Genomic DNA, 24,597 nt, shown 5'->3' with positions numbered 1-24,597 from the left:
CCTTTGAGAATACTTAGTTTTACGAGATATTTGAGCTGTTACATATCTTTGTACCAGAAAGAATGAGTCTAACTGCTTTGCAAAAGATTTCTGCAAAAAGCTTCCCTTTTATACTGAGGTGAATGACATATGATCAGCCCTCCACATGCACAGGTCTGCATCCGTAGACACAGAGGGCCAGCTCTACTACACCATTTGTGCCAGACTGCAGCATCCTTGGATTGTGGTATCCATGGGGTCCCAGAACCGGTCTCCGATGGTTATCAAGAGACGACTGTACATCTGTGTTAATTAAGCCTGTTATTTTGTTCCTTCTGATTTATTCTTTCTGCAGGTCCATTTGATTGTTGTCATTGAAATTCCTTGTAGTGTACCAGTTAGCAGCTATCTTTGTCTTAGACACAGAGCCTAAAGTAATCGTAGGTGCTTTAAGCACATTAAGAATACCTTGAGCAGGCCAGTTTGGAGGACCGGCAACACTAGCAGGATCTTTGTGACAGTTTCTCTAAAAATTCCTATGGTGCCATTGCCTGTGAATTTCTTTAGACGCTAGCTTATGCACTTTTTCATCAGAAGCCATCTCGGTGGTGTGGCAAGTGTTAAGAATTAGCTGACACTCTGGAAGTTTAAAAACAAAGAAAAGCAAGATGAAGAGAAAACCTGCTGTTTGGTCCCATGTATATTGCTAACTAGCTCTATAACCCTGAACAGGATGCTCTGTATCTCAGTCATACTTTCCCATGTGGAAATAGATTTTATATATCCCCTGTTTGCAAGGATCAATCAAGATGACATTCGTGAAGAATGCCTTTGTAAACTATAATTGCTTTGTGAATAAAGATTACTATCTCTGACAGTACGAGTTTTCAGCCACCAGTAACCTGATTCTCCCATCGTGTACTTGGAAGAAGCACAAATTTACAAAAAGGGCTTGCTGATTTTTCAGTGTAAGTTGTATTCACAAGGCTCACATACTTTTCCCCCTGCCTTTGATCCTGCCTGTCTCTCTCCCTTCTTCAATGGGGATGACCTGTTACGTCACACAGCAGCCGTATTCTCAGTACAAAGTAGAACTGTGACTGTGCTTGTGGGAGACCTTCAACAAAGACACAGAGCTGCTGCCAGAAATGTTCTTTCGTTTCCATTTTCTCCTGAACCTCCTAGTACCTTAAGAATCCTTGGGCTTGGTTATAAACCAGCTAAAACTTAAGGTAGAGTCTCAATTCTCTGACCCAAGTTCTTTTCACAGGTCACAAAATGGAGTTATCAAGTCTCCAAAAGCAGCAGATGAGAAGGGAAATAGAAATGTGAATGTTGAATTTAGCAGCCCTCAGGCACAGATTATGGTACTCTCTAGTGTCCCTGAGGTGGAGAGCAAGGACTCGGTTTGCTGTTCAGAAGTTTGATTCTCTCTCAGTCCTTGGAGCTTCACATTAAGATATACTGAGGAACACATCTGTGTGACTTTGTCAAGTGAGGGCTTTCGGCGTAGGAGGATTCAAGCAGGTTTTAATCTAATTTAATCTCTAACGACTGAGAAAGGGGGTGGATGTCTTTGGTTTTACTTTCAAATATATGGTGGTACATCTTTAGGAGCCAGATGTGGTTAATCAGACTTGCAGTCTTCATGGGGTTGCTTCAGGGGCCTTAATAAACAACCCACTAATTCAAATGATTAATAAAATTTCTAGTGTGTGAATGAAGATGGTACGTATTAGACAATGAAATGTGGACAACCAAACAGTGATGAAATCATCCTACCCAACTCCCCACAGATCTTGACTGGAGACACTGGCAGACCTTGACTCTATGAAACCCGAAGAAAAGACCTGACAGGCATGGGGGGAGTACAGCATGTGTCATGCCTGTGCTTGGTATGTCAGAGCCACTGATGTATGATAGCAACTGGGGAATCAGATCATAAGTCAGCCATTCGAGTTTTTTCCGTGTCTGTTTATTCTTATTCAAACAGTTGGCTGTTTTTCAACAGTGATGGCTTTCACAACCATTTTGTATTCCTTAGCAGTGGTGTCTGATAGCCTTATAGCTAGCCATATGCAGGTGGAAAAGAAAGGGCCATCTTAGTTGTAGATAGAGGACCCTGAGAAACAAGAGATGGTGCATGGGGAATTCCCTGGTGGTCCAGTGGTTAGAACTCTGTGCTTCCATTGCAGTGGGCACAGGTTTAATCCCTGGCCAGGGAACTAGGATCCTATAAGCTCTGCAGTGCAGCCAAAACAAAACTATACTATGCCTTTGTAACTTGAGTTGAAGGTGATCTCCAATTGATCCCCTATGAGTACTCCTAGCAGGGGGAGTTCCCTACCCTTGACAGAAAGTCCTCAGAGGCTCCTGGAACATCCATCCGTATTTGTTATCTGAGAAGTAGAATATGCTCCTTGCCTTAGGAATTCCTGAATCTACTGATGCCTCCAAGTGGTGAAATCAGAGTTTGCAACTGACTGCATGGACAGTAGTGCCTTGTTCTGCTGGCACGTTCACTGTTCAAATAGCATCCCACATGTTTTATGGACGGGTGTGTAGATGTGCCTATGACAGCAGAACCTTCCTCCAGAGCTACTGTGTGCTGAGCACTCCGGTCTTCCAGGCATAGTTGGATGCATTCAAATCTTTTTTTTCATTCCATAAATGCTTATTAAGTTCCTTTTCTGTACTAAGTAGTGGGCTGACTACTGATAACAAAAGACCAGCAAGATTTAGCCTGGTTGATCAGATATGGTCCAGCAATTGAAAACTAACACTAAAGGCTGTCATAAAAATATAGGTTCTGATAGGCAGTGACCCTGCCCTTATGAAAGCTTAGTCTTTCAATAGATTGAAATGGGGTGTGAAATATTAACCCCTGACAAACAAGTGAGAAATACACTTATTAAGCCTAACTATATCCCATGCTAAGCACTTGACATGAATTAATTCATCTTCATAACCACCTTATAAAGTATACATACTGTTATTCCTACTTTACAAATAGAGGAAACTGAAGCTCAGAGAAGTTAAGGACCTTTGCTGAAGGTCATGGAGTGGAGGCAGGATACAAATTTAGGGAACTTGACCAAGAGTCCATACTCTTAAATGGCTTAAATGACATACTGCCTCTGAATGGAAGGATACCATCTTGACCAACCTCCCATATGATAGGGCTTGGCAGAGTGATAATCCCCTGACCCTCCCTGTCTGCACAGCTGTCTCTCTTTCCTAGATTGGCTCCTCCTAGATAGGGCAGCTTACCTAACCCTCAGAGTGAGCAGGAGTTGCCAAGTGCAGCCTGTAGCCACTTATCTACAGCCCTAGAAGTTAATCTGACTGCCTTTGATGAGCTAGGTAACCTTGCCTCTCTGAGCATGTTTCCTCATCTGTGAAGTGGAGAGAATGATCATGGGATCATTTAGAGGTTAAAGAATATAACAACACACTTAATCTTTGGCTCTTTGTAAGCACTTCAAGTTGGTTAGCAAATTTTTGTTATCATCATCCTTTGGTCTTGAGAGCAAACCATGAAACAGTTTCTCAGAGACCAGATTCTAAGACCTAGGTAGGTGGGCAGGTTTGTTTTTTGTTTTGTTTTGGGTTTTTTTTGTTTTGACAAGACAATAATTTTATTCTGTGTATTTCTCTTGACTCTTTTGGTGTGAAAAGCAGAGAGGTAAAGCATTATTTGACAGATGTATGGATTCAAGCAAGAAACTGAGGTCCAATTGCAAAGAAATGCCTTGTATAACTCAGAGCCCTGTCTGAGGAGACACAGAGGACCCTAGAGGGCGGAGAATGAACACAGCGCAGGGGCTAGTTCCAGAGTCGCATCCTCGGTTAGTTCACTTGCAAGTGTGGGTGAGGGTCCCTTGTCATTAGGCAGAGATTTTTTTTTTTCCCTCTGCTCTAACACCTATCAGCTGTCTAGTGTTTATTATTAAGCAAAATTTATTTCATTCGTCTTGGTGTGAAAGAATTCATGTCTTGTCCAAAATGCAGAGGCAAAGGAGCTCTGTAACTGCAGGCTTGTTGAACCCCTTTTCCCCACCTGTTCCTGTGCCAGACTTTCCCAAAGTGCTCACTTGCCAGCGGTTGCTCCTCACTTCTCACGGCCAGCTCACTCCGAAGGGTCCAAGCCGCAGTGACGCTGCCGCCGCCGCCGCCACCGCCACCGCCACCACCACCACCACCACCAGCCACTCAGTTTCCTGCTCTAAGGATGTGACCTGCTGTGAAGCTTTCACAGTCCTCTTTCCTTCCTGTCTTCAGTGTTGTACCTCTTTATTTTGGTGCTTTTGCCACGCAGCAGTATTACAAAAAAAAGAAAAGTTTTCAGGCACCAAAGTGAAGAACCCTTACTACCTTACCACAGGGATTTGAGCTAGCCATGGCAAAGAAGGAAATTATGAGGGCTCCTGTGCCTCTGTGCTGAGAAGGCATAGCCAGGTGGGGGACTTGCTGGGATTATATGACCTGGAGGAATAGACCGGGCCTAACCTGCCCAAAGACAGCGCCCCCAACCCACCGGAGCCAAGGCCGAAGACCGATCTCGCCTTTTCCCACTCCCTTTCCCTAAGCTTAAGCTTGCTCTGCCAGCAGACACTGCCCTAAGACTGTGGCTTTTAACAGCCATTTACTTTTGTCCATGAATAATAAGCTCACTCTTCGTAAAATGTTTCAGCTTGAGGGACTGGAAAGGCTCTCTGTGCCTTCCTGTCTCTTCATTTCTCCAAGGGTTAATGTTGATGGCTCTGTCTTTGTCTTCACAGGGAACTCTAATGATCCATGACAAAGAGGTCACGCTCGAGTATGTACCAAGCCTGGACTTTTGGTACTGCAAATGGGTGAGTGTCCAGAATTCCTCTCTTTAGAAGTAAGGATCCAGTGTCACAGTTCCTCCACGTTTCCTGAAATGCTGCGTGGTGTATTATACATTGCCAAGGGCAAAGTTCTTCTTTCTTGGTTCACTTCAAATGAACTGGAGGTCAGGGCAAGGTCATCCCACTGCCTGTGGCCATAGAGGATTCAAGACCTGTAGATGGAGACCTTTTCCCAGGGACATATGCCATGTTTTTGTTGATTTTGAATTGAAAGAAAGACAGTCCCTTGATTTAAAGCCTACCCCCAGTTACCTTTCCTGAGAGTAGTTAAAGAGGATTTATTAATATTTCAAAAAATCTATATACAGAGGCTGGATCTATGAGAGGTATACATTTTTTTCAGATATTCAGGGGGTTTCCAAGGATATAGAACTTCAGGTAACGTAGTATTTGTCCTCTGTTTAACTTCATATTCTTCTTGAATGGTATATTTAAAGATTTTAGACTATACTCTTTTTAGATGTCCAGTTTGACTGCAAATGAGTATGAACATACATTTTATCATTTTTCATCACACTATTTAGTTTCAAAAGTAAGTTTGAAAAGTCTGTAAAGTCTCTGAACCAAGATTCACTAAAAGTATTGTAGAACTTGATAAAATTATTGGCTTTAGCTTGACAGTTTGAAATACAACTTGAATAGATATAGTTGTCATTAACCGAAGCATTCATAGTTCATGGATATACACCATAAGCTGTCAATTTAGAAAGATATTTAATTATTTTTTAAATGGTGATGAACTAAATATAACATTAAAGTTTGCTGTTTTAACCACTTTAAAGCATGTAATTCAGTAGCCTTCAGTACTTTCACAGTGAAGTGCAATCACCAACACTAATTTCTAGAACTTTTTCTTCACCCTGAAGGAAACCCCGTATCTTTTAAACAGTCATTCCCCATTCCCCTTTCATTCAATTTCTGGAAATCACTGTTCTGTTTGTATCTCTGTGAATGTGCCTATTTTGAACATTTCACGTAAGTAGAACCATGTATTATTTCACCTTTTGTCTGCCTTCTTTCACTTACATTGTTTTCAGGGTTCATCTATATTGTAATGTGTATCAGTATTTCATTTATTTTTATGGCTGAATAATAAATGGATATGCCACATTTTGTTTATTCATCAGGCAATGGACATTTGCATTTTTCCATTTCTTGGCTATTGACAATAAGAATACCATGAATATTCAGGTACAAGTTTTTGTTTGAAAACCTGTTTTCACTTCTTTTGGGTTTATGCCCAAGAGTAGAATTGTTGGGTCATATAGTACTTTCATGTTTTAACTCTTTGAGGAGCTACTAAACTCTTTTCCACAGAAAGCAGCTGCACAGTTTACATTCCCATCAACAGTGTCTTAAGGGTTCCAGTTTTTCCACATCCTTGCCAACATTTGTTATTTTCTTGCCCCCCAACACCCTCCCCCCCACCTTTTTTTTTTTTGGTAGTAGCCATCAAACTATTAACAACCACCAATTCTCCAAGCCAGGCTTCAGCAATATGTGAACTGTGAACTTCCAGATGTTCAAGCTGGTTTTAGAAAAGGCAGAGGAACCAGAGATCAGATTGCCAACATTCGCTGGATCATTGAAAAAGCAAGAGAGTTCCAGAAAAACGTATATTTCTGCTTTATTGACTATGCCAAAGCCTTTGACTGTGTGGATCACAATAAACTGTGGAAAATTATGAAAGAGATGGGCATACCAGACCATCTGACCTGCCTCTTGAGAAACCTATATGCAGGTCAGGAAGTAACAGTTAGAACTGGACATGGAACAGCAGACTGGTTCCAAATAGGAAAAGGAGTACGTCAAGGCTGTATATTGTCACCCTGCTTATTTAACTTATATGCAGAGTACATCATGAGAAACGCTGGGCTGGAGGAAGCACAAGCTGGAATCAAGATTGCCGGGAGAAATATCAGTAATCTCAGATATGCAGATGACACCACCCTTATGGCAGAAAGCGAAGAGGAACTAAAAAGCCTCTTGATGAAAGTGAAAGAGGAGAGTGAAAAAATTGGCTTAAAGCTCAACATTCAGAAAACTAAGATCATGGCATCTGGTCCCATCACTTCATGGGAAATAGACGGGGAAACAGTGGAAACAGTGTCAGACTTTATTTTTTGGGGCTCCAAAATCACTGCAGATGGTGATTGCAGCCATGAAATTAAAAGACGCTTACTCCTTGGAAGGAAAGTTATGACCAACCTAGATAGCATATTAAAAAGCAGAGACATTACTTTGCCAACAAAAGTCCATCTGGTCAAGGCTGTGGTTTTTCCAGTGGTCATGTATGGATGTGAGAGTTGGACTGTGAAGAAAGCTGAGTGCCGAAGAATTGATGCTTTTGAACTGTGGTGTTGGAGAAGACTCTTGAGAGTCCCTTGGACTGCAAGGAGATCCAACCAGTCCATCCTAAAGCAGATCAGTCCTGAGTATTCATTGGAAGGACTGATGCTGAAGCTGAAACTCCAGTATTTTGACCACCTCATGCGAAGAGTTGACTCATTGGAAAAGACCCTGATGCTGGGAGGGATTGGGGGCAGGAGGAGAAGGGGACGACAGAGGATGAGATGGCTGGATGGCATCACCGACTCGATGGACGTGTGTTTGAGTAAACTCTGGGAGTTTGTGATGGACAGGGAGGCCTGCCGTGCTGCGATTCACGGGGTCGCAAAGAGCCGGACACGACTGAGTGACTGAACTGAACTGAACTGAGTGGGTGTGAAATAGTATTTCATCTTCATGATCGTGATGCTGATTTGCAGTTCCCTAATGACTAGTGGTATTAGAGAAGACTCTTGAGAGTCCCTTGGACTGCAAGGAGATCCAACCAGTCCATCCTAAAGGAGATCAGTCCTGGGTGTTCATTGATTTTCCCCCATCTCTTTCCATTATTAGCTATAATGCACATGTATTGTTTATTTTATAATTAGAGCTGGAGGGCGCTAGCATTAAAGAGAAGTTTTTGAACTCTGTTTTCTGTTAACCAGCAAAAAAAAAAAAAAAGATGTTGGTATCTGATGTCAGAATTATACAACTGTTGCCAAGGATGTTGCTTGAAAGAGCAGAATGGCTTGGTTAGATTGTCCCCTAAAATATCAGGCCACTCCTTTAGCTATTTCAGGGGTATTTTGTAATTTCTGTGCTTGTCTGGAAGGGTTGAACTGCCAGTCCTGCATATGGGATCTTTGGCCTGGTGTGAAATGCACTGACTTGTAAAAAAAATTCATAGCAGTAGTAGTCATAATAGCCAAAAAGTGAAACAGCCTTAATGCCCATCAGCTGACGAATGGATAAACTAAATGTAGTATAACCATACAGTGGAATACTATTTGGCAATAAAAAGGAATGAAGTACTGATCAGTGCTGCAGCATGAATGAACTTAAAAATACTATGCCCAAAAAAAAAAAAAAATACTATGCCAGACACAAAAGGTCAATTCTGTGGGAATGAAGGTAAAAATGGAAGATGACTGCACTAGGTTTTTCTTTGGGGGATGAAGAAAATGTTCTAAAGTTAAATTTTGGTGATGATCTTATTATAGATATACTAGAAATCCTTGAATTGAACACTTACCACTGATCAATTTTATGGTGTCTAAACTGTAGCTACCTAGGTTAGGATCATAACTCCCCCACTTAAAGCTCTGCTGTACAATCTTCCCACAGTATCTATAGGGAGTAGATTCCCCTATATTTTGGTATCAAAATCCACAGATGCTCAAGTCCCTTATATAAAATGATTTCATATTTGCATATAACCTAGGCACATTCCCTCATATACTTTAGATCATCTCTAGATTACGTATAGTAGATAATACAATGTAAATGCTCTGTAACACTTCTAACATCCTCAGAACAGCTACCAGAGGTCCTACCTATGGCTCTTCCTCCTCCTCCCATGCCCTTTTTAAAATTAGTGTTTGAGGAAAGAATTGATCACTGAATTCGTCTCGGTACCAGCCAAGCCTGAATTGGGCCATCATAACCAGTTCAGGATCAGATTTTGGGATGCAGGCTGTGTAGTCACAGCTTTAGGGCAGAATCTCCTATAAACCACTTAATAGCCCAGTTTCGTTAGTTAAGTTTACTTCCAGGAGAAATCTTTGTCCAGAGCAAAGGCATTTGGGCTGCTCAAAGGTCCAGCCAGATACGCTGTTAGAGGCAGCTTTCAGACAGCAGCTCACTGGATTCTGTGCCAGCTCTGATGAGTAGAGGATATCAGACTGGTTAGGTTTTACGGGAATCTGGGATATGGCGTATTTCTTTCATTTTTGGCAGTTGTCACTGTGTTAAATTTATATAAGGTTAAAAAAAAAAATTTTTTTTTTTTTTTTTTGGTCAAATTGAATTATTTTCTTTTCCCGTGCAGTGTAAGGCAAGCACTGGTGGACACCGATCTTCATGTTCATTCTGCAAGTGCCCAAGGGAAGGTGAGTGGTGGTAGAGGTGGAGGTGGAGGTGGTAGTTATTATTTTGTACACTGAACATGACGAACTTCTTGCTTTCCTTGGCTTTAAAGAGTGATCATCCCTAAAGACAAGTTCATCTGTAAAACTCTTAAAAGTGCAATGTGATAGCTAACTTCGTGTGACCTGTTAGTAAATAGGTTGGGTCTCAGAGTTCCGCCAATGGCAGGAAATGGGTTATGGGCTACTTAGCCTGGGCAGCTGACCAGAGGTCAATAGTATGGTTACTTAGAATATTGTTACAGTTTAAGGATATTAGGTTGAGGAAGAGTCTACATGGCATTCGTCCATGTGACCCCTCCATCCCCACTTCTTTGAAGTTATTGGGGATAATTTGCTATTGTTATTGTTTTCTCATTTACATTCTAAACATTTGAGGATCTTAACACAAAAGCATTCCTTAAAGTAACAGTAAAAGTATAAACAAGACAAAATCAGGATTGAGGGTATGTGTTATTTTTGTAGAGTGATAAACCTACCAGCTTCTCAGTGATTTGGTTTTAAAGTTAATTTCTCCTGAGAACCTCTAGGTAAACAACCTTAAGAGTCTGACAAAGGCATCTGTAACAGTAGTCCCATAACAATGACCGTTATGTGCCTCATTCTGATATTATCCTGTAAGGAAAGCTAGTACCTGACAGTAAAATACAGTTCAGTGCTGGGATCCTGGTAGTCTTCTAGAAGATCTCTTTGTTCTAAGGTTAGACTTTAGTGTGCCTCCAAGGAATTTTTTAGGTGGGCTTTTGGCCTGTAGTGGAGATTCTGCTCTTAAGGCAGGGCTATGAAGCAGGTGTTCTGAAAATCTTTGCGGAGAGGCTGTATATGCTCTAGAGACCAAACCATCACGTGGGAAGGTGAGTAAATAACTTTCCTTTTGACAGGTGGGAGATTTTTAGCTTGTTGTATTACTCCGGTTAGGCAAAATTGTGTTTTCCCTCCAGAAAGTCATCTTTTCAGTCTGTTCTAACAAATGAATAAATGGTTTATATAAACCCTTGAGCACCATACCACTAAGATGGCTGAAACAGCTTTAAGCTAGAAACATACGTGGCAGACATTCACTAGTCACCTGTCACCACTGTTAAGTGATCTCTACACTGCTCCCACAGAATGTCTCTTTGAGCCACATGACTTCCCTTAAGAATGAATGAATTGTTAAAAAAAAATGCCCCCAGTTAACTGAACACATTATCCTGATGTAGAAAGAGATTTGAAATGAATCGTTTGTATTTTGAAGGGCATTTACTTGTTACAGTTATTGGCATGTAAATGAGCCTTGTACAGGTAGGTCTCTTCTTACTTTCGCAGAAGACAAGGGTGTCTAATCTTACAGAATTTGAGCAGCTATTTTAGTACCATAACGTTGGAAAAAGAAAGACTCCTAGGCATAACACATTTGACGTAAATGTTTCTAGCAAACTCCTAGAAAGACCATTTTCTTGTCCTCAGATCTGTTCTTATCAGTGATTATAATAGTAAAGTCCAGGGTCTCATGAAAGATTTACATGTTGGGGAAGTGATAAAAAAACTCACTCTTAAGATTAAATTTTTTAAATACTTAGTTTCTTCTGTAAATTGTTCAGTTTACTGTCTTGTAAGCTTTTCTGCTTAAAGTTTGTCAGAGAACTTTTTTGTAGGTTTTTTTTTTTTTTTTTACTTTTAAAAATATTCCAGGAAATTCTCTGGTGGACCAGTGGCTAAGACTTGGCACTTTTACTGTCATGGTCCAGGTTCAGTCCCTGGGTAGGGAACTAAGATCCTGCAAGCTATACAGCTTGCAGGATATAAGCCAGTTCCCTGGTAGTATAGTGGTTAAGACTCTGAGCCGCTACTGCCAGGGGCACAGGTTCAATCCCTGGTCAGGGAAATAAGATCCCACATGTTGCTCAGTGTGGCAAAAAAAAAAACACAAAAATAAAAACATTCCAGTGTGAGTATTTGTTGGCAAGTAAGGAGGAATCACAAGAGTAGTGTTTGGGGGATTAAAACCTGTTGGGGGAAAAAAAAACATGTTGGAGATTCTCTTTCTATTTCTGTTCATCTAATGACAGAAGCCAAGCAAGAATTAGTAACCTACCCTCAGCCTCAGAAAACATCCATACCAGCACTATCAGAAAAACAAGCCAGTCAACCCTCAAGGTCAGCTGATAAGGAATCTGAACCCAAGAAGAGGGAAGAAGGACAAGAACCACGCTTGGGACATCAAAAGAGAGAATCAGAAAGGTATCTGCCTCCTCGACGGGAAGGGCTCACCTTCCGAAGAGACCGAGACAAGGAGCCATGGTCTGGTGACACACGCCAGGATGGGGAAAGCAAAAGTAAGTGGTTTGTCAGGGCATGTACCAATCTGTGACCACTACGGTTGGAACATAGATGACCTGTACTGTGACTTCTTACACCCTAGTGAAACAGCTCAACCTGATTGTAGACGCTATTGTTTTTTGCAGGCCTCACTGACAGAATCTATATCCTCCAACTAGCAAGTTGCTATTCAAATGCAGCAAGGCATAACTTTAGATTTCTAAGTATTGTGAAGAAAAGTGTGAAGTATTTGACTAGCATTCTGTTATAGAATCACCCTTGGTGGAGCAGGGTAACATCTGCAGTATATTAAAAAAAAAATACACTCAAACTCTGAAGACTTCAAAATTGTAAACCTTTCTCTCTCTCTTTCCTTTCTCCTCTCCCATTTGTGCTTGGTTTGTTCAGCAATCATGCTAAAACGCATCTATCGTTCCACTCCACCTGAGGTGATAGTGGAAGTGCTGGAGCCCTACGTCCGCCTCACTACTGCCAACATCCGTATCATCAAGAACAGAACGGGCCACATGGGCCACACCTATGGCTTTATTGACCTGGACTCCCATGCAGTGAGTTGCAGTTGTCCATCACCCCTATCCCCATCCCCCAGGCCCCTCACCCTCTCCTTTCACCCCAGGATGGCCTAGGAACAGCTGGCTATGGAAACCTCAAGAAGGTTTGAAGGACTTGATCCTTAGAATTGTTGTGTGCCACTTGGTACCATAAGCCCACTTATTGTTTCCTTTGGCTCATTCAGGTGAAGTGACTGCCCTTGAAAGTTGAAACTCTGAGTGGCTTTCCAGGTCCATTTTTATCTGTTGGCATTTCAGTTTCCAGTTAAAATAAAGTGACAGCTTAGTCACTTGGAAAATCTGAGTACTGAACCTTTTCAAGATTTTGTTGAATTTTCTAATTTTTTAAAATCATTTTGACCAATCACAGTTTTATGTTTGATGGTAACAGAACATTGGCCCTTTTTCCTCAGAGTGTTGCTTTAATAGATTCTTGTGCCTTGAATTTCTAGTTGTGGGACCCTTTTCCATGTAAGTAACGCAAGGGTAGCAATGAAAATTATGTTTTGCGCTCAAAAATCACAAGAGACTTTGTAAACTGGATCTGTTGCAGTGACAGTTGCAGACTAAAAAAAGGGGATTTGAACTTTTGAAATTGATCCTAAGAACTGATACCTACGCTGACCATTATTCTGATCAACACTTCATTAAGAGTTGCTTATTTTTGCCAGTGTGCTCTTAGTATTATAATTATGACCAGAACATAATGTTTAATAAAGTTTTTTTGTTTTTTGTTTTGAGAAGGAAAAATCCATGTTCAGTTTTCTTTCATAGGACATGTCCTTTTCTCTCTTTGGGTTCAAATGCATCTTTGTTTCCCCAGGAAGCTCTTCGAGTAGTGAAGATCTTGCAGAACCTTGATCCACCATTTAGCATTGCTGGGAAAATGGTAGCTGTAAACCTGGCCACTGGAAAGCGAAGGTAAAGCAGAGGGATGGGACTCCTCTGTGTTACCCCACTCAGGTGTTTGGGAGGCAGCTCTTACCTCTGACTGGAGATACAGACAGTAAAGCGTGCTTTCCCAGTGTGAGTTGCTTCAGATACACGTGTGTATTTTCTTTTTCTGTAGCTTGCCTTGTTCTTTCTCTAGATTTTTTTTTTCCTTTTAAATAGTAGTACTGAGTACTTTAGTTTTTTCCCCTCTTAACTCTCTGGTATCTTTGGGCCCCAGGTGATGGTATAGCCTTGGGTGTGCAAAAAAAAATTGCAATATATCCTTGCCCCCTGGAATCCTAAGAAAATGCTGTCTTGACTTTGTTCATACCCCCGTAGTGCTGGGAGATCTTATTTTTTACTCCTTCACTCATCTTGACCCAGAAGTGGTAACTGGGAAGTGGCTGCATCAGAGAGGCAGGCTTACAGGGAGGGGGCAGCTCTGTTCTGGTACCTTCAACTCAATTGCTGTTTTCCTCCAGCAGATAGTTATACAGGAGTCCCGCTGTTTCTCCCTTCGGGAGTCTGCATCACCAGACCTGCTGCTGTCTGGGTTGATTCCTTTCCGTGCCACCGGGGGAATAGAATTTCTCAGCAGATCTGTTGGGGTGGGCACCCCTCAAGTGGCTTTCGGTAGCAGGCTCAAGACTTGTTGTGTTGTTTGTTGCAGAAATGATTCTGGGGACCATTCTGACCATATGCACTACTATCAGGTAGGCTCCAGCAGTTGAGGGGTTTTTTGTTAAGATCCTCAAGTTACTGAAAAAGTGATCTTCAGTTCTCTCTAACGGGTGATTGTTAAGGTAAATGGCTATCTGAAGGTCCATAATTTTAACTTGTTTTTCTGTGATAGGGTAAAAAATATTTCCGAGATAGGCGGGGAGGTGGCAGAAATTCAGACTGGTCTTCCGATGTAAATCGACAAGGACAACAGTGTGAGTGACCTTTGTCTTATTTCTATTGTTCTTTCTGGTTTGATTGCCCATTAATTGAAATCTTGATGGTCACAAAGTTGGCAAGAGACAAGGGGTGCTCACTCAGAGAGCTTCATCTACAGGTTTTTGGTTGGCCAGCCTCCTTCTTAGATTGTTCTTGACGAGTCCCCAGCAAGGCTTCTTTGGACAGGGGCTAACACTGGCTCTGGTTTTATTCCCTCTAGCTTCATCTGACTGCTATATATATGATTCTGCTACTGGCTACTATTATGACCCCTTGGCAGGAACTTATTATGACCCCAATACACAGGTGAGTTTGGGGCTTTGTTATTTTGTAAATGATTCTTTTTTATTTATTTATTTTTTAAAGATTTATTTATTTATTTTTGGCTGTGCTGGGTCTTTGTTGTTGCGCGGGCTTTTCTCTAGTTGTGGTGGAAGGGGACTACACTTTATTGCAGCGAGTGGGCTTCTCTCATTGCAGCGGCTTCTCTTGTTGCCTAGCATAGGCTCTAGGCATGGGGCTTCAGCAGTTGAAGCTCACAGGCTGTAGACATTGGGCTTAGTAGTTGTGGCGCATGGATTTAGTTGCTCCGCAGCATGTGGGAATCTTCTTAAGCCAAGAATTGAACCCTTGTCCCCTGCATTGGCAGGCAGATTCTTAACTACTGGACCACAAGGGAAGTCCTTATTTTGGTGTGTATGTTTTGTTTTGTTTTGGGGGTTTTTTTGGTGTTTTTAAATGTCCAGGTTTTATAGTGAGTTAAAATTATGTCGGTGGATTTTACAGATGGTAATCTTCCTGTTAACTATTGTGTATATAAAAAATCAATGCCTTGTGACATTACAGGCGAGAACAGTGCTGCTCTTGGGAAAAATGGACACTGAGTGGTCTGGCTATTTCTTGACCCTGGAGTGGGTTTTTAGGTTGTTTGATATGTTCTCCTCTTAGGCAAAAGGGAGAAAGCTGTTTCTTTCCCTCAGAAGAGAGCTGTGCTCTTTAGACCTGGAATTTCTGGGAAAGTGAAATGTTCTACAGACTTAACTGTTTTGCAGCAAGAAGTCTATGTACCCCAGGATCCTGGGTCCCCTGAGGAAGAAGATATCAAGGAGAAGAAACCCAGTAGTCAAGGAAAGTCAAGTAGTAAGAAGGAAACGTCTAAAAGAGATAGCAAGGATAAAAAAGACCGAGGAGTCACAAGGGTAAGAGGACTTGTGAATCCTGCTTCCTTTTCACCACGGTACACACTAAATGTATATATTTTTCTAGATAGAATTGTAGTAAAGGCTGAAGGAGATAATGTATATAAATGCACCATCTGGTGCCTGACATATAGTAATCACTCAATATATACTAAATGGGATGTGTTTAAAGATTTTTTTATTTTGGAATCACTATAGTAATATCACAGATATTTCACGAATTAAGAGGTTTGGAAAATCAGACTCATTTCGAACTCTAAACCCAGCTTTTATGAGTATCATATAAAAATTACCTGGGATTTTGATCAGTTTCAGGAAAATGCCAGTGAGGGGACAGCTCCCCCAGAAGATGTATTTAAGAAGCCTCTGCCTCCCACTGTAAAGAAAGAAGAGAGTCCTCCACCAGTAAGGCTAAGCTGATGTGCTGGGCTAGGGCTGGGGCTGATTGCGAATGGGAAAGAAAGTTCAAAGGTTGATGACTCACTTCGGTATTGGTCCTGTAGTTCTCTGTGTCTCATAGACAGGGATTCCTCTTGAGTATAAAAATGAGGTAAATTTTCCTGTCTGTTAATAGGAGTGTTCCTTGGTACTCAGAGGCCACTATCTGTCCTTTTTCTCTCTACCTTGTGCCGTTCCTACCAGACCAGAGAATGCCAGCCATTTTTAAGTTAGAATCTTGATTTTGTTAATTCTTTTCTTCTAAATGACCAAGGAAACATATTTTCCTGTCTCTAATGTTTTCTACTTTTTGAAACATCTTAAATGTTAAGTGCACGCATACATGATTTTTATCGTTTGCCTGCCAGAGTGAACAAGGCTAACACTGGTACCCTTTTTTAGATGCCTTAAAAGTGATAGTCTCAAGGTAATCAAAAGTTATTTTGATGCTATGCCAATGATCATGCATCATTTTTAACATTTTCTATAAACTTATGATAAATACTTTTTGCTGCTCTACATTGTTGATTCAGCTCACTGTAATATCTATCCTAACCATGCCTTTGTCTTTACCTTATTCAGGAGCTGGATCTATTTACCTGGGTGTTTATCCTTTAGTTAGTTTTAGTCCATCTCCTAAATCTCTCTTGCTATAAGGGGTTTCCGCGGCCTGGATGAAAGTTGTCTTTTCTCCATGGGTTACAGTGACTTGGAAATGGCTGCTATCTCTGCCTCTTTAAAAGTAACTTGTAACTTTTAAACTCTTTCTTTGAGGGCTATGTGAGTTTCCATTTCTCTTCCTTCTCATCAGTCTTCTATTGCTAGCATCACTTCTAAGGGAACCTTTCTGGATTATCTCAGTGGACAAGGAGAAAAATCAAGCGCAAGCCATGTTGCTTCCATCTGGAAAATGAGCAGTGTGGTCAATGGGCCTGTTTTGAACCCAGTTCATTATCCAAACCAAAAGAGAAGAAATGAGATGCCCATATCAGAATATCTAGAAAACAGGCCCCAAATACAGGTTGAGGTTGTATTAATCCCTGGCCTTCTCCTTCTAGCCTAAGGTAGTAAACCCTCTGATCGGCCTCCTGGGTGAATATGGAGGAGACAGTGACTATGAGGAGGAAGAGGAGGAGGAGCAGACCCCTCCTCCACAGCCCCGCACAGCACAGCCCCCACAGCGGGAGGAGCTAACCAAGAAGGAGAATGAAGAAGACAAACTCACTGACTGGAATAAACTGGCTTGCCTGCTCTGCAGAAGGCAGTTCCCCAACAAAGAAGTTTTAATCAAACACCAGCAGCTTTCAGATCTGCACAAGGTATTAGGGAACGGGCCCTGACCTGAACTTTGACTGTCATCGTTGAGCATTACAGTAAATAAAGAGGCTTATGCTGTCCTTCTCACCCTCTCTCTTCCCCAGCTTCTCTAATTAAATCAGTCTAATTGAAAAATGAGTTGTTTTTCCACCTTTTTGTTCATGAGTCGCTCTGCATTAAGACTGTGCCCAGCTTCAGGAAAATTCAGTGTGTAGACACAAGGCAAGCAGCTTGGCTGGGGTTGAGGCACCAAGGATGGAGGCTGTGCTGAAGTCAGGAGGAGCAGGGGTCATGGAAAAGGACACTCACTTGCTGGGTTTCTCATCTTAGCTCTACTATTAACCTCACAGTTGGTCTTCAGATAAAGCCCTTTACTTCTCTGATACTTGGTGGCTTTATCTGTTTCCATCTAGCTCTGACAGGGTGCAGTTTTCTTGAAAGGTGACTCAGCATTCTACCGTATCTTCATGTAGGCACCTTAAGTTTCTCATGTATTCCAGAGGGCATTGTGTAGTGAAGCCACGCATGAGGAGTGGGGTACCCTCAAGGAGTACGGGACTCTCAGAGCAATCTGTTGTTTTGTGTTCTTGGAGTTCCTTTTCATGTTTCTCTCTGGGTTTGAAAGAGTGACTAGAGTCTGATGGCTGGTGATGGTGGTGGTAGGCAGAGCATGTGGGTATTTGGTTTTCTTCAGTGGTGTCTTCTACATTTTGGGGAGAAGTAGGATAAAATTCTGCCTTGTGCCACAGTATGGAACTAATCTATGTGTAAGAACATGGGTTCCCATTGGTGAGGTTAATGCAAGATTTAGGGGTTGCTGCTTGTGTAGTACAGTGATCACTTAGGAGAGTTGGCCAGCGAAAGGAGCCACAGTCCTAACACAGCTATCAGAAAAGGCCTAGAGGCATTGCTCGGACCACTCTTTTTGTAGACCTACACTCAAAGAGCTTCTTCTCTTCTCAGCAAAACCTGGAAATCCACCGGAAGATAAAACAGTCTGAGCAGGAGTTAGCCTATCTGGAGAGGAGAGAACGGGAGGTAAGATTTGGTGGAAGTTAGTCCCTTGACCCCAGCTCTTTTAGTTTTCTGGTGTAACACATGCAGGCTGTGCTGAAGATAAAGAACGAAGAAGCCCCAAAAGATGGTGTGTACATTTCTCAAAACTCGTCAAACTACATTAAAGTGGTTGCATTTTTTATTTATAAGTTGTACTTTAATAAAATTGGTTTCTTCAAAAGTAACGTTAGGGTCTCTGGGTAGGTCAAATAACACTCCTCTTTCTTGCCCAGCTTTTAAAATCAATGAAGGAAGGTTGGCTCAAGCTGCTGAAATAGCATCTTTTACGGTTAAAAGCCAAGTTGGAGGAAGCTTAGTCTGAGAGCCAAATGGACTTCCTGTTTAGACCACACAATTAGGTGGACTCACTTAGGCAGCTACAGGCTTTACCGGCCTATGACGGGTCTTATGTGATTGTTAAGAATCCATCCATGGAGGCTATCTTTTCCTCAGAAGAGGGGAAGATAACCTATTCTTCCCAAATTTACCAGTTAAGAGAAGCCACTACTTTCTCACGAATGTTTAAAGTGAGAGATTCCAGGAGTTACCAGTTGAATTCCCTTCTTGTTATAAGAAATACCCAGAATAAAGTGAAACTTTCCCACTCCCCCACCCCCTCAGATGGAAATCTCAGACCTGTTCTTCTCCTTACCAACAGGGAAGGTTTAAAGAAAGAGGAAATGATCGCAGGGAAAAGCTCCAATCTTTGGATTCTCCAGAAAGGAAACGCATTAAATACTCCAGGGAAACTGACAGGTAAACTAGAAACTCTTCACTCAGCCTACACCTCAAGGCCTAGTGATCTCTCTCTCTGACTTGCAGCCTTTTTCTAATCTCAGAGAGGGAGGTTATCGGGAGCAGGTTCTGTCTGAGTTATTGAGCGTGATGTTCACCCCAGCCTTTTGACCTCCTGTCTTAACACAGGCAGTATATATGTTTGCTGAAAGAATCATTGGCTGCTTAGCTGCTCAAAACCAGGGCTGGAGTGGCTGTAGTTGGGAACCCTTTCTCTTCTCATCAGTAATGCTGTATCTCTTTATTAACTGATAAGAATGTCACACTCTTGGACTTTTTCTACAGGGAACCTCCATTCTCACGTGTATGTGTGTTAGTCGCTCAGTCATGTCCGACTCTTTGCCCATGGACTGTAGCCAGTCAGGTTCGTCTGTCTATGGAATTATCCAGACAAGAGAACTGGAATGGGTTGCCACATAAGTGCTGAATAAGTGGTTGGTTGGTGATATATAATCTGTAGCTTCCTATGCTTGTTTATGGTCAGAGAGCTCCCAAGTTTTGAGTCCAGAGTTATAAAATTTTCTGATAGCCCACTGTGTATGGATACTGCACCGAGTGCAAGGAATATTCAGGGGGATAAGATAAATATTATCTTTGGCTGTCTGAACACAGAATAAGGAAGGCTTCAGTGATACTTTGTCTCATAGGGCAGACACAGAAATCCGGTGAGGAAGGGGAGGGCATTTCAGTTGCAGGGAACTACATGTTTCATGGATGAAAGGGACAGAGGTCGTGATGCATTTGAGAAGTTGTACATAGCCTGATGGGCTGGATACTGGGAAAATGTGGTTGAGTGACAAGGAGATGAAGCTGTCTCAGTCCAGTTCATGAAGTTCATGGTCTTTGAACACCTTACTAAGATTTTGTCTTAGGGCACTAGGAGGTTATGGAATGATTTTAAGTAGGGTGTTGATCTAGTGAAGTTTGAGCAGGTCTCTTCATTGGTAAGTGAAAGAACTAGTAGCCAGGATAGAATATGCCTCTGGGGGAAAAGGTCATGACTTAGCATGATGTTCATGGCTTTTCATAGTCTGGCTCAAGCAACCTTTGGTCAACTCCTACCACTCCTCTTATGAACAGATTGTATTCTTTCACTTCTCCATGCTTGTGTCCTCCTTTCCTCCCATGGTTTTTCTAGCTCACAAGCTCATTGTTCATCAAGAACCATTTCAGGTATACCCTTTTGTTAGAATTCCTCATTTGTGATGATACCCCTTCAGGTTTGTGATTTTTTATTTCCACAATAGATATCTACTGCTGCCACATCCATGGCTGAGCTCTTCAATGTGCTATAAGCATCTGTTAACATATTATGCTTCTTACATCCTTCCCCATGAACAGGGTCAGGTCTTAGTCTCTGTATCCCCAGGACAAAGCTGGTTTCATAGAGAGCAGGCACTGAAAGATACTGTTGAATACTCTTTTTTTTTTTTTAACTGTTTAATATTCTTAAGAGGAGGCATATCCGAATCAAGAGGACAGAAGTTTTTATTGGGCTCACAAGCATATCACTGGTGTCTTAGTATGTATGCTTCTTTTGCAGCGATCGTAAGCCTGTTGGTAAAGAAGGCGTCGACAGTAGCAGCAAAGGAGGCTATGTCCAACAGGCCACTGGCTGGAGGAAGGGGGCAGGCCTTGGATATGGCCATCCAGGATTGGGTTCAGCGGAGGAGGTGAAATGGTTTCCATCTTGTTAGGGGTGTCATGAACCTGGCATATACTTAGCTTCCTCTCATTCTGTGGCCCACAACTATGTCCCAGCTATTAGATGGTCTTTCTCCACCACTGGTAAAGAACTTGAGAGCTGAGAAGCTTGTCAGTCTTTTTTTTTTTTTTTTTTAATTTTTTTTTCACCTGTCAGTCTTGATTACTAAGTTATAGCTAGGCATGCTAGGCTCTTTGCAGTTTGATTGGCGATGGGAAGCAGAGAGAGAAGTTGAAATGGGGCTCATTTTACTGTTACAAAGAGTAAGACATGGGGCAGTGTGGGAATCAGGCCGTTTGAGAATGAAGAATAATCTGGTGAAAAGAACCAGGGAACCAGCAATAAAAGGTACAAAGGCATCTCAGAGAGGAATTGTCATCAGAGGTTTTTGATGGCTAAAATTTGAGAAGCATGATGTTAGTCCTGGTTCTCATGAAGGGCCTCACCCCTCATATTTCAGGAAAAGAAAACAGAAAAGGTGATACAAGGGAACAGTGCCCATTTTGTGTTGTCTTAGTCCCCATTTGAAAATGTCGAGTATAAGAGGTTGGTTTCTCATATTTCTGGTGTTGAATCCTGAAGTCATGGTGTCACCATCCTTCTTATTCATCTTGAGTGTTTATTAATTAAGCATTCTTTAAAAATTCTCCTGTATCTTGCTCTCCTTACTAGTCCAGAAATGTTAAGACCAGCCTTGAAGCTAATTAATTTACAGAGCCCACTTCAATGTTTGTCTTTGTTCTACAGACTGAAAGTCGGATGAGGGGTCCCAATGTGGGAGCTCCAGGAAGAACCAGCAAGAGACAGTCCAATGAGACTTACCGAGATGCTGTGCGAAGAGTCATGTTTGCTCGGTATAAAGAACTCGATTAAAGAGTGGAGACAAGTCCCATAGGACACAACCTCCTTCTTGTTTTGTTTGTCCGTCTCTCTTTTTGTTTTGTTACTGTTCTTGCTGCTAGAACTTTTTTAAATAAACTTTTTTTCAATGTGATTTTTTTTTTTTTTTGAGGAGGGTGGTTAAATTTTTCTCCCAGAGATGGGTGGGGGTTGGGGCTAATGGTAGGAGGGAGAGAATCCCTTGATGTGAGCCCATTTGAGGTGATGCTGAAATGGCAGCAAGGGCTTTAGTGAGCCCTGGAACACTGCCTGCTGTCAGTGTGCGAGGACTGGTTGCAGGGACCTTTGAAAACTGGCTTGTGTGAATACTGTCAGATCTAATCTAATTAGTGAAAACAGCATCTCATTATTGTAACTGCTAAGGCTGAACCTATTTCCATATGTGGGTTTATTACTCATTAGACCTTTAGAAGTGCTCGTCTGACTTTGTTGGTGGTCGGGGGAGGCAGTGTTGTGACACCTCTTTTTCTGAGTGTCTGCTTGGTGTTCAGTGCTTCACACATTGTGATCACCACAGCAAGCTGGCATAATAGCAGTTATTATGCCAGCATAATAGAAATTATGCCACTTCTCTCCAGCCACTGCCCCAGCTTCTCCTTCCCTCCATGGCTAGGATTCTCCAAAGAAGTGTCTGCCCGCTTTCAAATCTTTCTTTATTGCCCACCATATCACTCATACCATTTCACAGAATTTGCTTCCAAAGGAAAGAGTTTTTTGAAAAATTCTTTGTGGTTAAAAGGACTACTATATCTTGCAAACCTATTAAAACTTAAAAATAATTTCTCAAGGGAGCATATGGTACTAAGAATTGCACTTCTCAGCTATCTCAGGGGAAGAATGTTTCTTAGGAAGAGAATTGTATGTTTTAAGGGACATCTTGATTGTATTAGGTAGGGGTTTGTAAACTTCTCTGTAACAAGCCAGAGAGTCCGTATTTTAGTCTTTATATTATAGGTCATAGGATTTCTATTGCAACTAACTCAGCTCTACTATAGTAAGAAAGCAGCCACAGGCAATACATAAACAAGTGATTCTGGCTGTGGTCCTGTAAAACTTTATTTACAAAAACAGGTCACAAAGCCAGAATTGGCCCAGGGCTTGTGGTTTTTGCCAACCTTTGGTCAAATGACAGTCTACATACATAAGGGAGAACCAAGGAGGGTTCTATTTAAAAAAAAAACACACACAAAAACTGAGTAGGGGTATTGGCATTTTTGGACAGGATGAGTAGGGAGGAGTATACCAAGGAATAAACATTTCTAGCAACAGTAAATGTGAATTTAAATAGTTTGCCATGCTGTGTCCAAGAATAACCCCTTTCTCTTAATCTTTTGACCCCTTTGAAAAAGAAGACAAACAGGAGTACATTGGCTTCAAGATCAAGAGCCCCTATTTTGGGCTTTGCTACCACTAGGGCAGCATTTTAGAAGAAGGGCCATTTGAATCTTTCAGTCCTAGACAGATGTACTCCAAGACCTCTTCTGGTCTGATAGTCACAAGTGCGTCTGTGGTTTGTATCATTACTCTCTGTCCAACCTTCGTTGAGTAGGTCAAAACACTTTTTGGAAGCTGGTCCAAGCTTTTCCTGAACTAGTCAGACTAAGTTTTCCTTCTAACTTGGTGTCATCCTATTGGATGCTACATATAGATACATACATACACATGAAAATGTAGAAAAATCTATGTGTATAAGCAGTACTGTGGTCTGAATGCTTGTGTTCCCCACCACCACCACTATCACCTGAACACCAAAGGTGATAGTATTGCTAGGTGAAGACTTTGGGAAGTAATTAGGCCATGAAGGTGGAGCCATCAGCTGTCATAATGGGATCAGTGCTCTTATAAAAGAAATTCCACAGAAGTCACCATATGAAGATATAAGAATTTTGCAGCCTGGAAGAGGGCTGTCACCCAAACCTGCTGGAACCTTGATCCTGGACTTCCCAGCCTCCACAACAGTAAGAAAAAATTTTCTGTTGTTTACAACTTAACCATTCTGTGGCATTTTGTTATAGCAGCTGGAACAAAAGGTAGAGAATAGATAGGGAAGCAGGTAGGGAGGTAGATAAGATAGATAGGAAGATAGAGCCAGGAGAAGAGAGAGAAAGAAAAGTTATCCATTCTGAAATCCAGTGATTTCTACCTTTCCATCTATTCTCATGGGGTGTTTTGGTTTTTTTTTTCTTCTTTTAAATATGGAACTCTTTACAGATTTGTGTGTCATCCTTGTGCAAGGGCCATGCTAATCTTTATTGTCCCAATTTTAGTATATGTGCTGCCAAAGTGAGGCATGTTTTTAATTACCCAAAGAGTTTCCAGTGTCAGTCACTTAATGTCCTTGAAGTTGAAGGATAAGCCTTAGTTAAAACATGTTTTTCCAGGAAAAAGATTTCCTAGTATATCTGAAGCTTCTGGTTTGAAATCTCTTTTGCCATCCTTCTACTTATTCTTGAAATATTTCTTCTTACCCATAAAGAGAAGAGTATAAGTTTGGTTTTCCATAACTAATACCTTCCTCTGCCTCGTTATGGTCTAGTTTTTCAATCTGTATATGTGACCTTAAAAATCAGTTCTCTTAAACTATCTATAAAGAATGCCAGTGGGCAATTTATGTTAATTGGATACATAGATATACCACCATTTGACTGATGAGTCAGGGACCAAATACCTCTCGAATTGCTGAAGCATCTCTGCTTCTTTCTGCTGCAAATGTTGCACTTTTAATTTTGGTAGTGGATTCATTTGTTCACTCAACAAATATTTATTAGTGTATACCCTGTGCCTGGCAGCAGCAGAGGCACTGGGGGATATAGTAGTGAACTAAACAGAAAAGTCCCCATCCTTCTGGAGTTTACATTCTAGTGGATGAAAGCATGGACTCAAACCAAATTTACTAATTCAAATCCCAGTTCCACCACTAGAGTGTGGAACCCACAGTGTGACCTTTTAGTGTGACCTACTGTCTCTAAAACAAGGACAGTGATAATGGTTTTGACTAGGAGAACAGCATTTGAGGCAGCTGTTTAAAGGTAGAGTCAACAGAATTTGCTGACAGATTGAATGCAAGGAAAAAAAGTCATGGATGGCTCCCAGGCTGTG

The 24,597-nt window shown here is 41.6% G+C and overlaps 1 protein-coding gene and 2 non-coding genes across 8 annotated transcripts in view; 2 read left to right on the top strand and 1 right to left on the bottom strand.

Moving 5' to 3' along the window:
• Positions 1-21,592, top strand: part of RBM6 (RNA binding motif protein 6) — an 83,472-nt gene extending 61,880 nt beyond the window's left edge. For 4 of the 6 annotated variants that reach the window (XM_061128552.1, XM_061128553.1, XM_061128558.1 and 1 more), the window contains 15 exons: positions 4,761-4,835; positions 9,247-9,307; positions 11,395-11,661; positions 12,053-12,213; positions 13,040-13,137; positions 13,820-13,862; positions 14,003-14,084; positions 14,309-14,394; positions 15,141-15,287; positions 15,597-15,692; positions 16,784-17,044; positions 18,006-18,080; positions 18,757-18,854; positions 20,437-20,566; positions 21,346-21,592. In XM_061128552.1, the coding sequence (XP_060984535.1) occupies positions 4,761-4,835; positions 9,247-9,307; positions 11,395-11,661; positions 12,053-12,213; positions 13,040-13,137; positions 13,820-13,862; positions 14,003-14,084; positions 14,309-14,394; positions 15,141-15,287; positions 15,597-15,692; positions 16,784-17,044; positions 18,006-18,080; positions 18,757-18,854; positions 20,437-20,566; positions 21,346-21,471 (1,806 nt within the window). In that variant the 3' untranslated portion in view covers positions 21,472-21,592. Of the gene's footprint in view, positions 1-1,775; positions 1,875-3,660; positions 3,828-4,760; positions 4,836-9,246; positions 9,308-11,394; positions 11,662-12,052; positions 12,214-13,039; positions 13,138-13,819; positions 13,863-14,002; positions 14,085-14,308; positions 14,395-15,140; positions 15,288-15,596; positions 15,693-16,783; positions 17,045-18,005; positions 18,081-18,756; positions 18,855-20,436; positions 20,567-21,345 lie in introns of all 6 variants that reach the window. The other 2 variants (XM_061128554.1, XM_061128556.1) reach the window with 2 other exon arrangements.
• On the top strand, positions 2,132-2,204 carry TRNAG-UCC (transfer RNA glycine (anticodon UCC)). Its single transcript has one exon. It is a non-coding gene; the product is annotated as a tRNA-Gly (tRNA).
• Positions 21,593-23,687: 2,095 nt separating the features above from the next.
• Positions 23,688-23,790, bottom strand: LOC133046311 (U6 spliceosomal RNA). The gene has a single exon (XR_009690452.1). It is a non-coding gene; the product is annotated as a U6 spliceosomal RNA (small nuclear RNA).
• Positions 23,791-24,597: the final 807 nt, after the last annotated feature.

This window comes from Dama dama, chromosome 24 (genome assembly GCF_033118175.1).
Source record: "Dama dama isolate Ldn47 chromosome 24, ASM3311817v1, whole genome shotgun sequence".
In the NCBI taxonomy this organism is placed as follows: domain Eukaryota; kingdom Metazoa; phylum Chordata; class Mammalia; order Artiodactyla; family Cervidae; genus Dama; species Dama dama.
This window is presented reverse-complemented; position numbering and strand designations above follow the sequence as displayed.